Below are 14,916 nucleotides of genomic sequence, written 5' to 3'. Positions count from 1 at the left end.
AGTGATAGAGCACTGGGCCTGAAATCAGGAAGACCTAAGTTCGAATCCAGCCTCAGATATTCATTAGCTTTGTGATGCTGGAAAATCACTTAACCTGTGTTTGCCTCAGTTTCCTCAACTGTAAAATGGAGGGTTGTTGTGCCTAGCACATAGAAGAAGTTATATAAATGATAATCCCTTCCCCCTTTCCCAGATAGAGCACCCAGACTGCCAGCATATTTCTAAAACAGTGCACTGGTAACTAAGGTGGGGCCAATGAAGGGAGGTCTGATTATATCTTCACTCCCAAGTAGGCCCAAAACCCCTAGCTACTAGGTGCTAAGTCTATGTGGGCATGAAGCTTCCAGGGTCCTAAGGGAAATTGCTAAGACCACAGCCAATAGTAAGAGCTTAAGTTCTGGTCTCTCAGATGACGTTTGATGATGGCTAAAGAGTGCATAAAAAGGGAAGACAGAGCTATTCACTTAAGGCTCTCACTCCTGGAGGGGCAAGACTCTGGGCAGCCACTCTAAGGGCCTTCCAGCTGAACTCAGATGTTTATGGTTTTCTTGGTAGCTATGAATTGTATTTGGTCTGTTGATGTTTGTAATTTGTTTGTATTTGCTCTGAAGCTCAGGGTGCTGGCTTCCCCCCACCACCCCTCCAGCTGAGTGGATGATATTTGTCTGTTAAAGTAAGATTGTTAAGCCCTTAACGAGTTGCTTTCCTTAGTAAAGCAGATCAAAAGAATCTGGGCTTGCAGCGTTCTGTGTGCTGGTTGTTGTTGGTTTTACAGCTCCACAGCAGCTGCTTGCCAAACTGTTGAAACAAACAGTTACTTAACCCCTAAGTCATGAGAATCAGCCTATTCATTTTACATCATGTCAAGATAAACTCGTTAAACATTTTAGTTATATGAAACAAGTATGCCATAGATCTAGAGTTGGAGGAACAATGAGATAATCTTATCCAATTCCCTCACTTTACAAGTGAAGAACCTGAGGCCCACAGTCACATGGATATTAAATGGCTGAATCACATTATGAACTCCAGTTCTCTTAACTCAGACTGCAAATTCTAGTCCCCTTCTCCCTCCCTTTCTCCCACACTCCCATATAACCTGCTGAAGATTATGTGGCTTAATTAAAATATTTAAAGTACAGTTTAAGCACAACAAGACGTAGATAAAAAATTCAAATGACACATGCTTACTGACTGAAATATTTATAATTTCCCTGGAATCAAAGTTACTGTTGTAGAAATGTTTCATAAGTAAATCTGAAGCAACAGGCCACATTAACACACACATACATACATACATACACACACATACACACACACACATACCTACACACACACACAAATGGCAGTAAGAGCTATGACATTTTTAAGCTATTATTAACAAAATTATTCATTTTTAAAGATAGGGAACACTAACTAGCCCCAACCTACCTTTCCATACTTATTACATATTAGTCCCCTCTACCCAAACTACAGTCTGGTCAAACACAGGACTCTCTCTACCACTGAGATGATCCTTCCAGCTTCTAGTGTGTTCTCAAAATCACCTTGTTGATAAAAAAAAAAAGATCTATTTTTGTACATACCTAAATAAGTACATGTTGTCCTCTCTGGATATATGGTAAACTCCTTGAGGAAAAGGGCTATTTTTGATTTTACTATTGTATCCCTGGTGCCCAGCACTATACTTTGCAAACAACATGCAAAGATTTCAGAACTCTGATCAATGCAGTGACAATAAAACATAATTAGCACCTCTTAACATAATGATCAACTATGAGGACACTTTTTTTAGACATAGCAAATTGTGTAGATTTTCTTGTTGTTGGAAGGGAGAGTTCTTTGATAAGAGTGGAATGAGTTATTTGGAAGTGATAAGATTTGGTTTTGTTGGTTTTTTAAGGCCATCAGTAAAACATTTCTAAAAAAGATGATAATCCAGCCTTGACCCAGACTTAATTCTGATTTAATCTTTACCAAAAAAGTCTAGAGGGTTTAAGTATTTCAAAGAGTTAAATAGCCAAAATTTAATAAACGGTAAAACTCTTAAAAGGCTGAAAACAAATCTGGTATTGAAGCACAGGATTTTCTTTATGAGTGTTTCACCTCTGCCTCTAACCTGCTCAATTCTGATATATTACTCACAAAAATTTATAGCCTAAAAGCTTTTGTGAGTATTAAAGTAGAATTAAGCAGAGACTCTGCTTATACCCCAATAAAGTAAAATAAACTCTATCAAATGCATGGGCTCTGGAGAAGGCATAAAATGCAGATTCAGGCTTTCAAGTGATTTTATTTTCAGAGTTTGACATTTTACCTCGAAAGTTACCCTGGCCTACATTTATTACCTTAAGTTAACCTGTTTAATATTTAAAGAAACTTTAATAAGATTGCCTGTTATACTCATTAAAAGCCTTATAATGATCACATTTAAAAGATTATTTTTAAACTGCTTTTTTGGCAAGCCATCTGGCAAACAATATCTCTAATAAAAATCAAGCAATATTAAACAATAATATTAGCTCATACAAAATTTTAGACGTTATGGAATTTTCAGAGCGCAAATGTTTTAATGTATCAAGAAATTGCATAAAAAAAATTTTTCCAAACCATTAAGGAAATACATTGAATTATACACAGTTTAAATGTATAGACTTTCTAAGCAAGATTATGCCTGATTGGTTACACTACATGTGTTAACACCATAAAGTCAGAATCCTAATACATACATCATGCCAAGACTTTTCAATTGTAAAAACTAAAAAGAGAGCTTTGGTACATGTTCCAAATCCAATCAATGGAAGAAAAAAAAAAACATTCTCCTTCCACCAAAAGAACTAGCAAAAAGTTGTCGATGCCTAAATTAGCTCAAGAGAATAACTCTGAACACTATAATTTCTAAAGCTTTATAGAAATAGTAACTTTAAAATTTGACTTTTAAGAAACAAAAGGAATGTCAGGCTCCAACTTAAATGTGAATTAAAGATTGGAGAATTAAAGTAACTAATATAAAGAGGTAAACTAAAAAGTGAAAACAGGGGATTAAAACCATAATGGAACCCTAACCAAATCTATTATATTTAATTGTATGCCAGTACACATTATAAATTGCTCAGGATTATTATCTCCCTGTTATGTGAGCTAAACAGTTAAAAAGAATGTACTGTAATCACTTGCAGCTGAAGAAAACAGGAAGTGGAAATAAGAAACTTAGAAAAAACTACATTAACTCCAGATTACACAAAAAATACACTTTAGATAATTTCTCTTCTTGCTTCATGATACAATGACTTTAATGGAGAGATTCTCATCTGAATCGGCTCAGTGAAGCACAAACTATTCACTACACTGATGGACTGAATATACATGTAAAAATAATTGTTCTAAAAACTTTCTCAACCCCCAAATCAGGTTTATATTGTAATAAATCCTAAATGGATTTTGATGTGTAGATGAAAAGCACCTTGATCTAAAAGAGCTTTAAAAGTGGTTTTTTCTATCAAATTAAATCCTTTTTCATGATCAACAAACAATAAATACAACAGGATCTTATATTCTCTATATTTTTCAGTTAATCTTGAAAGGGCAAACATATGGTCTTTACTCTCATCATTGCCTTGGCATTAGCTCTCTCCATTTGGCAAATTGATCACACATTTTGTTGACTAAGACACTTTCTGGGCTGTGACAGCTGCCTTGTTCTGCCAACTAACACACTGGTTAAACTTCTGAATGAAATTATTATAGCTAGTGTTGATGCATTTCCGACTTTCAATTACTTGTTTAAATAATATAGATCTTAACCACATTATTTTATTGTTGTTGTTGTTGTTTACAAATTCTGATCCTAGTTTTTGATGAGTTGATGCCCTGGCTGTACACAGATAAATGACAAACGAGATGCAACACAGAGTCTAGGATGAGTAGGAATTCCCTACGCATGGTGGAGTTCTCCAAATGTTTCTCTTCACAGATGACATTCTGCTGACTAAATCAAGCATAAGTACATTACACAGCCTCTTAGAAGAAATCTGCAATCACTCAAAAGAATGTAACCTGCTCATTCACACAGGAAAGACCAAGTGGATGAAAAATGCCTAATACACAGATTTTAACATGCATTTCCATGTATACTCTGTGGAGACTTTCCAACAATATGTGTATCTGGGATACAGAGTATAGATGGACTATAACTGAAAAAGAAGATAAGATCAGGCAGAATTGCTTTCTCAAACACAAAGCTCTTTTACTGTCCCCAAACCCTCCCATAAAAGCAAAGGTCCTTATTTTCAATACCAACATTTTACTGATGGTGCTATGAAGAAATGAGATATGGAAACAGCATAGTCTCAAAGAACTAAAGATAAGCACCACAAAGAGGGAAATGGTGGGTTCTGTGAGTAGTCTGCAACAAAGATCTCTAAAAAAGAATAGATGGTAAAGAATGCCATCAAAAAATTGTACAATGTCAGTCAACAAATTTAAATATTTACTAAGTGTCAGGTACTGTGCTAAGTACTAGGAACACAAAGAAATGCAAAAATATAGTCCTTACTCTGAAGAAGCTCACATTCCAGTGGGAGAGTCAATATGTAAACAACTACATACATACAAGATACAGAGTAGACAGAAGAGACCCTCAAGGGAAGACATGAGCAGAGAGGAGGACTAGGAAAACCCTCTTGCAGAAGGTAGAATTTGCGGTAAATCTTGAAGGGAGCCAGGAAAAGCAGGTGGAGGTGAGGAAGGAAAGCATCCCAGCCAATGAAGACAGTCCATGGGGAAAAAAAAGGCATAGAGTACGGAAATGGAGTGTCATGTATGAGGACAGCAAGTAGACTAGTGTCATTGCATTACAGAATTCATAGAGGGGAATAAAAAGACTGGAAAGATAGGAGGAGGCCAAGTCATGAAGAGGTTTAAAAGTCAGAGCATTTTGTATTTGATCTTACAGGAGATAAGAAGCCACTGGAGCTTATCAACTAGGGAGTATGACATAGTCTGACCTTCACTTCTGAAAAATCACTTTAACAGCTTAGTGGAAGATGGATTGGATTAGGGTGACACGATTCAGAGAAACCATATAGAAGGCTATTATAACAGTTCAATCAGGAGGTGAAGGGGCCTAAGCTAAAGTGGAGGCTATGTGAGTGGAAAGAAAAGAACATATAAAAAGATGTTATAAATAAAGAAAATACAAGGTTTGGCAACAGACTGGATACACAGGTTGAGTAAAAGAGCAGTCAAGGATGACACTATGGTTACAGGCTTGAGTGGCTGAAAGGATGGTGTATCCTCAGTAGTAATAGAGAAGTTGGGAAGAGGGGAAATGGGGGTGGGAGAGATAATGAAGTCATTTTTGGACATTTTGAGTATCAGATGTCTATGATCTACTTAAAAATGTCCAACAGGCACAATACTAGAGCTCAAGAGAAAGGTGAGAGCTAGATAAGTAGCTCTGGGAATCATCTGCAGAGAAATGATCATTGAACCAATGGGAGTAGATGAGATGAGAAAGAAGGAAAAGAGGGGCCAAGACAGAACTTTGCAGGACAACCAGAGTCAGTGGGCTCGACACAAAGATCCAGCAAAACAGACTAAAAAGGATTAGTCAGAGAGGTGAGAGAACCAAGAGAGAAGTGTCACAAAAACTTAGGAATGAGAGTATCTGGGAAGAGAAGGTGGATAACAGTGCCAAATGCTTGAGAAAGATGGAGATTTAAGAGGATATCAGATATGGCAATTAGGAAAGTACTGGTAACTTCGGAGAGAACAGTTTCAGCTGAAAGATGAGGACAGAAGACAGACTTAAGAGGGTGTAGAAAAGAGTGAGAAGAGAATTGGAAACACCAAGGAGATTAGCTGAGGAAAGGAGAGATTAAAGGATGATAATAGCTGGTGGGCATGGTAGTATCTAGTAAGGGTTGTGTTTTTTTTAAAGATGGTGGAAACTTGAGTATGTTTGAAGGCAGTAAGGCAGAAGATGGTAGACAGGGAGGGACTGAAGATCAGAGAAAGAATAGGGATGATAAGGGTGGAGACAATCTGTCAGAGAAATGAGGATATAATGGTGGGGAGTAGGGGAAGACATCAAGGCTACATGCAGAAGACTCAGCTTTGGAAAACAGCCCATTTCGTCATCAAATGCTGATGTGTAAAAGAAGATGGTGGAGGGCACAGAGGTGATGTCAGAGGAATGTGAGATAAGGAAGGAAGAAAGAGGACCTCTTGTCAAATGACCTCAACTTTTTTCAAGGAAATATAATAAGAGGCCCTCAGCAAAGAGGGTGGAGGGAGTAATGAAAGAGGCTTGAAAAGAGGAAAAAAAAAGTTTGGCAAATGGCTGAGTTGACTGGGATAGGAAATCAATTAATCAGGAGTCAGAATGCTCTGTTTAGCACAATGCCTGGTACTTAGTAGGGACTTAATACATGTTCACTGATTGGTTGTTTATTATACTGGGAACCCAGATAAAATCAGTTAGCATAAATCTGTAGTGGACCTAGTCAGCAGTCTTGCAATTTTCTCCAATTCTATTAAGTATATGAATAGGAGCAAAGGAGATAGACAATAGAATTAGTTCATAGTTGGAGTTTGGGAAAGATTGATCAGTAGTAGGACAAGGAAGCAAAGGGTTCAAAAGTAGGAGACTATAAAGTAGAATTGGTTCAACAAAGGTGAAAAACTGTACAAGTAGGAGAGTGTAATCAAAAAAGGGGCAATGAGCTGGGATAGTTCTGAGGAATGGAGACATAAGAGGTTACAGTGAGGCTAAATAGTAAGTTTAGGAGAAGTGGACACAAGAAAGATGGAAAGTTAAAATATTGTAATTCCATAAAAGAAATTTATAGTTCTAAAAAGGTAATAAAATTTAAGTAAAATACAATGTACAAAGTTGGTGCCATACTAATAAATTTAAAGCCCTTGTACTGCCTTTCTGTTAAGAATCAGTAAACTACAAAACGTGCAAAGTGACAACTACTATTAGTTATAGTCATGTTACTAGATTGGTGGGAGCAGTATATTTGGTTTTGGTTGGAAACCATCTTACTTCAAAACAAAGCATAGCAACGAAGAAAATAAAATAGACTAGAATCTTGCTACTTTTCATTCCATAATACTGTAGTACAGGTGAGACACTGTCCTGAAAATTTCTAATATTAAATATACTAAAATAGAATCCACAATGTATACAAGTAATAGGAGCTTCCTACTCCAATACATATTCATAAATTACCTTTTTCTCCAACACAGCCCCAAGCAGTTGAAATGTTTAAATAAAATCTGCCACATCAAAAAAGATTATAAATACTGAAGGCTAATATTTTTTTTTTATCTTGAACTGGTAAACACTTCAAAATAAAAAAAAAAGTCTTCTGTGTTTAATTCTCTATATATTTATTCTGAAGTACTTAAGAATTGAGGTACCCAAGTGGCACAGTAGATAGAGCACTGAGCCTAGAGTCAGTAAGACCTAACTTCAAATCCAGCCTCAAATACACTCTAGCTGTGTGACCCTGGGCAAGTCACTTTTAACCCTGTTTCCTCATCTGGAGAAGGAAATGGCAAACCACTCCAATATCTCTGCCAAGAAAACTCCAAATGGCATCACAAAGCATTGGACACAACTGAAACAACTGAACAACTTACCAGTTCATCTAAAAGGGCCTGCTTATTCTTCCTTTTCAGAATCTGCTGCAGTTGTTCCTCCTTTTGTATAAAGAGTCGTCTTTGTTCATTTTCTTGTCGTTCCACTTCTAAAGCTTCTTCCAACTCCTCCTGTTCCCGAGTCTAAAACAGTTACAATATTTGTTTAATAAGGCAGTTCCCTACAAATACTAATTCTGTATACCAAATTTAACCCTTTACCAGAGTATAATGTTGTCAAGATTTTTTTTACTTAATTGTGTTTTTTCCAATTACATGTAAAGATAGTTTTCAACATTCATTTTTATAGGACTGAGTTCCAAATTTTTCTCCCTTCCTTCTTTCCCTCCCTCCTCCCCAAGATAGCAAGCAATCTGATGTTATAAATGTACAATTATGTTAAACATATTTCCGCTTTAGTCATTGTGTGAAAGAAGAATCAGAACAAAAGGGAAAAAACACAAGAAACAACAAAAAATAAGCAAAAATAGTATGCTTCAATCTACACTCAGACTCCATGGTTCTTTCTCTGGATGTGGATAACATTTTCCATCACAAGTCTTTTATAATTGTCTTGGATCACTGTATTGCTTGAAAGAGTTAAGTCTATCACAGTTCATGATCACACAATGTTGCTGTTACTGAGTACAATGTTCTCCTGGATCTGCTCACTTCACTCAGCATCAGTTCATGTAAGTCTTCCCAGGTTTTTCTGGAATCTACCTGCTCATCATTTCTTATACAACAATAGCATTCCATTACATTTCATATACCACAATTTGTTTAGCCATTCCCCAATTGATGGGCATGCTCTCAATTTCCAATTCTTTGCTACCACAAAAAGAGTTGCTATAGATATTTTTGTACATGTGGGTCCTTTTCGCATTTTTATGATCTCTTTGGAATACGGATCTAGTAGTGGTATTGCTGGATCAAAGGGGATGCACAGGTTTTATAGCCCTTTTGGCATAGTTCCAAATTGCTGTCCAGAATGGCTGATCAGTTCACAACTCCACCAACAATGCAATAGTGTCCCAATTTTCCCACATCTTACCCAACATTTATCATTTTCCTTTTCTGTCATATTAGCCAATCTGATAGGTGTGAAATAGTACCTCAGAGTTGTTTTAATTTTCATTTCTCTATTCAATAGTGGTTTAGAGTATTTTTTCACAACTATAGATAATTTTAATTCCTTCATTTGAAAACTGCCTGTTCATATCCTTTGACCATTTATCAATTGTAGAATGACTTGTATTCTTATAAATTTGATTCAGTTCTCCATATATTTGAGAAATGAGGCCTTTATAAGAAACACTGGATGTAAAAATTATTTCTCAGCTTTCTGCATTCCCTCTAATCTTGGTTGCAATAGTTTTGTTTGTGCAAAAACTTTTTTAATTTAAATGAAATCAGAATTATCGAGTTTGCATTTCATAATGTTCTCTATCTCATTTGGTCACAAATTCTTCCCTTCTCCATAGATCTGTTGTCAACATTCTTTTTTTTTTCTTTTTTCTTTTTTCTTTTAAATTTATTTATTTTTAGTTTGCAACATTCAGTTCCACAAGCTTTTGAGTTCCAAATTTTCTCCCTCTCCTTCTGCTCTCCCCTCCCCACCCAAGACGGCATGTAATCCAATGTAGGTTGTACATGTACCTTCACATTAAACATATTTTCACATTAGTCATATTGTAAAGAAGAATTATAAGCAATGAAATGAACCTTGAGAAAGAAGAAACAAAAAAAAAGAGAGAGCAAATAGTTTGCTTCGATCTACATTCAGACTCTGTAATTCTTTCTCTGAATGTAGATAGCTTTTTCATCATGAGTCTTTTGGAGTTGTCTTAGAACCTTGCATTGCTGAGAAGAGCCAAGTCTATCAAAGTTATTCATCTCACAATGTGTCTATAATTGTGTACAATGTTCTCCTGGTTCTGCCCCCTTCACTCAATATCAGTTTATATAAGACTTTCCAGGTTACTATGAAGTCCATCTGCTCTTCATTTCTTATAGCACATTGTATTCCATTACATTCACATACCATAACATGTTTAGCCATTCCCCAACTGATGGGCATCCCCTCAATTTCCCATTCTTTGCCACCATAAAAAGAGCTGCTATAAATATTTTTGTACATATGGGGTCCTTTTCCCATTTGTGTGATCTCTTTGGGATACAGTCCCAGAAGTGGTATTTTTGGGTCAAAGGGTATTGTAATATCAATTAAGTTGGGACTTTTTTACTGTTTTAGAATGATAAACTAATCGCCTTTGATTTAGCCTTACTAGGTGCAAAACCCCACGCCCAAACCCGTATCTCCTAGGTGCTAAGCCTATGTGGGCATGAAGCCCTCAGGGTCCTAAGGGAAGTTGCTAAGACCAGAGCCAATAGCAGGCACCTAAGTTCCGGTCGCTCAGATGACGTTTGGTGATGTCTGAAAGCTATAAAAAGAGAGAACAGAGTTATTTGCATGAGGCTCTCACTCTTGGAGGAGTGTTGATGTGGAGACTGGGCAGCTGTAGTTAAGAGCCCTCCAGCTTGTGAGGAGGGCTTGATTACTATGAATTGTATTTGGTCTGTTTATGTATGTTTGTAATTTGTTTGTATTTGCTCTGAAGTTCAGGGTGCTGGCTTCTTCCCCTAAACTAAGTGAGTTTATACATATATGTTGGATTAAAGTAAGATTGTTAACTCTTTAACGATACTTTCCTTAGTAAAGCAGATCAAAGAACCTGTGCTGGCAGTATTCTTGTTGTTGGGCTTGTGTTGGTCTTTCACCCCCAAAACAGCTGCTAGCTGAATTGTTGCAACAGGTATGCACGGTTTTATAGCCCTTTGGAGCATTTTTTCATATGACTATAGATATCTTTACTTTCTTCCTCTGAAAACTGCCTGTTCACATTCTTTGACCATTTATCAATTGTAGAATGACTTGTATTCTTATAATTTTGATCCAGTTCACTATACAGTTGAGAAATAAGGCCTTTATCAGAAACACTGGCTGTAAAAATTATTTCCCAGCTTTCTGCTTTCCTTCTAATCTTGGTTGCATTGGTTTTGTTTGTACAAAAACTTTTCAATTTAAATGTAATCAAAATTATCCATTTTACATTTCATAATGTTCTCTATCTCATTTGGTCATAAATACTTCCCTTCTCCATAGATCTGTTGTCAACATTCTTAATAGTTATAATAAACACTGGTCATCAATGATTTTCACAGAACAGTCATTTCTGCTCTTTTTGGAACTCCAGTATCTCATCTCACTTTCTGCTCATAACCCACCATTCAAAAAAATCTGAAAGACTCCTCAGAAAATTTTCTACAAAAACAGTACTACAAGTAGATATCAAACCATAACAATGAAGCTCATATACTTGTTATGGCAATTAGGGTGGAAGTTTTTTACTGTTTTCTCTTTTGGAATACTGAGGTAATCAAGTACCTTTGATGAGTTTTGCCTTTCAAATGTGATGGCAAGCAAAGTAGACTTTTTGTTGTCTTTGTTTTGAAGAGCTTCTCAGCACTAAGGAATCTGATTGAATGGGGAGCCTAGTTCACATGGGTTTGAGTGCCATGGTTGTGATGTCCTCTGACCCTGAGCAAGCATTTAAGTAACAAGAAGGCCTAAGTCACATGGGTTTGAGTCACATGGTTGTGACACCCTTTGACTCAGAGGTTGGCATTTTACCTTTGGAGGCACACTCATTGCTTGAATGTTGGTGACGAAACTCTGGGTAGCCATTGAAACTATGGCTTCAAAGCTCAGCTTTGAAAACCCAGATGCTGGTGCTTCTCTGGTAACTATGTATTGAGATGTTGGACAGACAGCTAGAAGCCTGTCTGCTGGTTTGTGTTATTTGCTCTGATAACATAATTTCTGCATGTAATTTCTGTTTGTATTCTCTCTGAAGTTCAGGGTGCTGGCTTTTCCCCCTGAACTAAGTGAATGGTGTGTGTGTGTGTGTGTGTGTGTGTGTGTGTTTAAAGTAAGACTGTTAACCCCTTAAAGTTGCTTTCCTTAGAAAAGCAGACCAAAGGACCTCTGTTACCAGCCCTCCTGTGTGCTGGTGTTGTTGGTCTTTCACCTCCACAATGGCTGCTAGCAACATTGTTGTTACAATATTGCTTTAATTAATTCATTTCTGAGGAATTACAAACAATTTCACAGTAGGTACTCCATATGGCTCAAAAAATTCATGGATTCTTGCCTTTGACAAGGTATGTCTGTAGGGCTCAGCCAAACATTCAAGCCCCACCACAATCTTGGCCCTCCCCTAGACTCACCCTTTCTACTGAAAGGCTGCCCTCCAAACAAGGGCTCTCTCTATTCAATACTTAACTACAAAAGAAGATTCCCTATCTCTCTACTGGTCTAAGTCCTAGTTCTTCAAAATTCAGCTTCAAGCCCTATCTTCTCCATAAGGGCTTCACTGGCTTGCCTCAGTCTTCAGTCTCTCCTCTGAATTTCTATGGGACTTATTATGCACATCACTCATGTGATAATTACCACATACGATCTTATGTTATTTGTCTTTGTAGGCATATATCCTATATCCCCAACTAGCCTCTATGTCCTTTGAGGGTAAGGACTCTTTCTTGTACCTCTTTCTAAATGATTTTCTAACAGAGCTCCCTGTTGGAATAGGCAATTAATACTGGTTAATGGTGATACTGATGGTGAAATAGCAAAGCAGGTATCATTTGTATACCATTTATGAATTTTCTGCTGATCTGAAACCTTGTACTTGAGAAATTTAGTATTTTTCAGTGACAGGTTAAGTGGTTCCCATTCTGTATTACTTAATTTTTTTAAATAATAAAGAGAGTATTATAAATGTCTGTCTGTGTTTGCCATGCTTTGTGAAGCCTGAGAACTAATCCTAAATTACTACTAGTAAAATCTACCATTCGGCTGGTGGCAGTGAACAGAGAAATGGCCAAGAAGCTGGAGAGCATTTAGACTCTTGAGGATTTTGCCAAAATCACTTCAATCTAACATGTATTATCCATTTACTAGATTCGAGGTACTCACTGTGTCAGATCCTAGGCATAAATGACAAAAAACATAGTTCTTAACCTCAAAAAGTTTATTGGAGGTATACGAGAAGTACACAATTAAGTATAAGATTAGACATAATGTAATAGAGGAAAAAGGAGAGATCCAAACAAAAACCTTAAGGAAAATTTTAGGAAGGCAAGCTCACTTTCATTTGGGGGGTGTCAGAGAGTGCAGGCGAGGGGTAAGGAGGGTGAGTTAGGGACAATCAAATAGTATTTCATCAAAGTGGATACTTGAACTGGACTTTGCAGAAAACTAAAGATTTCGACAAAGATGAAGAGGAAGTGCATTTCAGGCATGAGAGTCAGCCTATGCAAATGCATGAAGATAAAAGCTAGGGAACAGCAGTTCAATTTGGCTTGATTATTGAGCACACGAAAGGAAATAATTTGAAATAAAGTTGAAAAGACAGGCTGGAAATATATTGTAGAGAGTCTTAAATGCCAGGCTACAGAGTTTATATTTTATTATGCATAGGCAATAGGGAGCCACTGAAAAATTTTGAGTAGAAAAGTAACACAGTCATACCAGTGAATAAAGAAATTGTGTGACGGATGTATTTGAGAGAGAAGACGCTAAAAGAAAGACCAATTAATAGGTTATGATAATTTGAGCCAGCTCCATAACTGATCAGTCAACTATCTTTATAAGAGCTTACTTACTATGTGCCACTCACTATGCTAGATGCTCAGCTTACAAATAAAAGTAAGACATACTATGTTCTTTAGAACTTTACATCCTAGTGGGGTGCAGAGTGTATTCATGAAAGACTAGTACCTCTGGTATGAGGGCTGCTGAACCTTTTTCTGGTCTGCTTTCTACCTTTGGTGTCTACCTGATCTACCTAACTTTCACCTGTGGCTCCAAGAATAGTAAAGCATTTTGGCAGATGGGCTAAACCACATTGAGGGTAACCGAGGGGTCTCAAACCCATTGGTAAGTTAGGGGAGTGTCCACCCCCAAGCATGTGAAGACTTCCCCTGGAGGAATGGACAAATGAGAACAAGGGAGCACTTAGAGCTTGGTTAGACATCGAAGATGCCAAGGTCATCCACTGCATCTCAAGCTATCACCAGTCATCTTGACTCTGTCCTGCCACTGGACTGTGATGAATCCAGAAGAGAGAGAGAGGCTAACAACTTTGTGCAACTCTGCCTCACTTAAATGCAATTTATGCATGCAAGGGCAAGCAAAGTATGGTTTTTTGCTATTTTTCTGTATGTGGTGTTGTTTCTCAGACTCAGTCTCACATGTTTCTGCCTCAAGCCAATCAGACGTGCGTGTGGGCACTAGCCAATCAGACATGTACATGTGGGCTCCAGCCAATCAGAGACTTACATGTGAGCTCTAGCCAATCAGATGTCAACTATAACTATATATAAAGAGAGCCCAGAGTGTGAAAAAGCAGACATTGAGAGAGCCAGCATCGAGAGAACTGTCAACTTTGAGAAGAAGAGAATGAAGAGAACAGACAAGAAGAATGAGCTTTGAGATCTGAGAGCTGGGAGGAGACCTCTGAGAGCAAGGAGGAGACCTCTGAGAGCATGGAGGAGACCTCTGATGGCAGAGATTCGCTGACAGAGACTCTAGACTTTGAAGGAGAGTGGAGCTGTAGGAGCCGCCCACAGGAAGGAGGCTTAGCTTAAGCCCCTTTTGAGAGCTGTTGAACTAAACTGAGTTGTTAACAAAGAGCCTCTGGACTTTGGAGGTGAACTGAGATGGTGGTGTTAGTGGTGTGTGTTGCTGCCCTATTAAGCTTCATTTTCCCAGAAACAGAAGCTGTGGGCAGGAAACCCTGGAGCCTGATGTCAGGCAGGAGCTTGGAGTAGAACAGTCCCTGTGAACTGAGACCTGGAGCAGGAGCACAGAGCTGCCTATGTATGAATCCAGGTGAGAGTCGGGAGTGGTCAGCCCAAGAGGAAGAGCCATGGGACTTGGAAGTCAACCTTGAGTCAAGATGAAAGAGGACTTTACTTGAACGCTTGGTAATGATTAAAGGAGATTGTTCTTACTGTGACCTAGGGGTGCATGGTGTGGTATTTTTCTGCTACCTCTTAGGGATGTGTTGTGCTAGGGGAGACCCTGGCCTGGGACCCCCTGCTGGGTAAACAAATATTTTGGAGAATGTTACTGAATGCAATGAAATATGCTATGTGCCATGTGACATATTGAATGATATGAGATATATATGTATTAGATGATAT

At 37.7% G+C, this 14,916-nt stretch overlaps 1 protein-coding gene across 1 annotated transcript in view; it reads right to left on the bottom strand.

Moving 5' to 3' along the window:
* Positions 1-14,916, bottom strand: part of MNAT1 (MNAT1 component of CDK activating kinase) — a 279,537-nt gene that overhangs the window by 127,545 nt on the left and 137,076 nt on the right. The window contains exon 5 of the mRNA XM_036735550.1: positions 7,651-7,791. Coding sequence (XP_036591445.1) covers positions 7,651-7,791 — 141 coding nt within the window. The remainder of the gene's footprint in view (positions 1-7,650; positions 7,792-14,916) is intronic.

This window comes from Trichosurus vulpecula, chromosome 8 (assembly GCF_011100635.1).
Source record: "Trichosurus vulpecula isolate mTriVul1 chromosome 8, mTriVul1.pri, whole genome shotgun sequence".
NCBI lineage: Eukaryota > Metazoa > Chordata > Mammalia > Diprotodontia > Phalangeridae > Trichosurus > Trichosurus vulpecula.
This window is presented reverse-complemented; position numbering and strand designations above follow the sequence as displayed.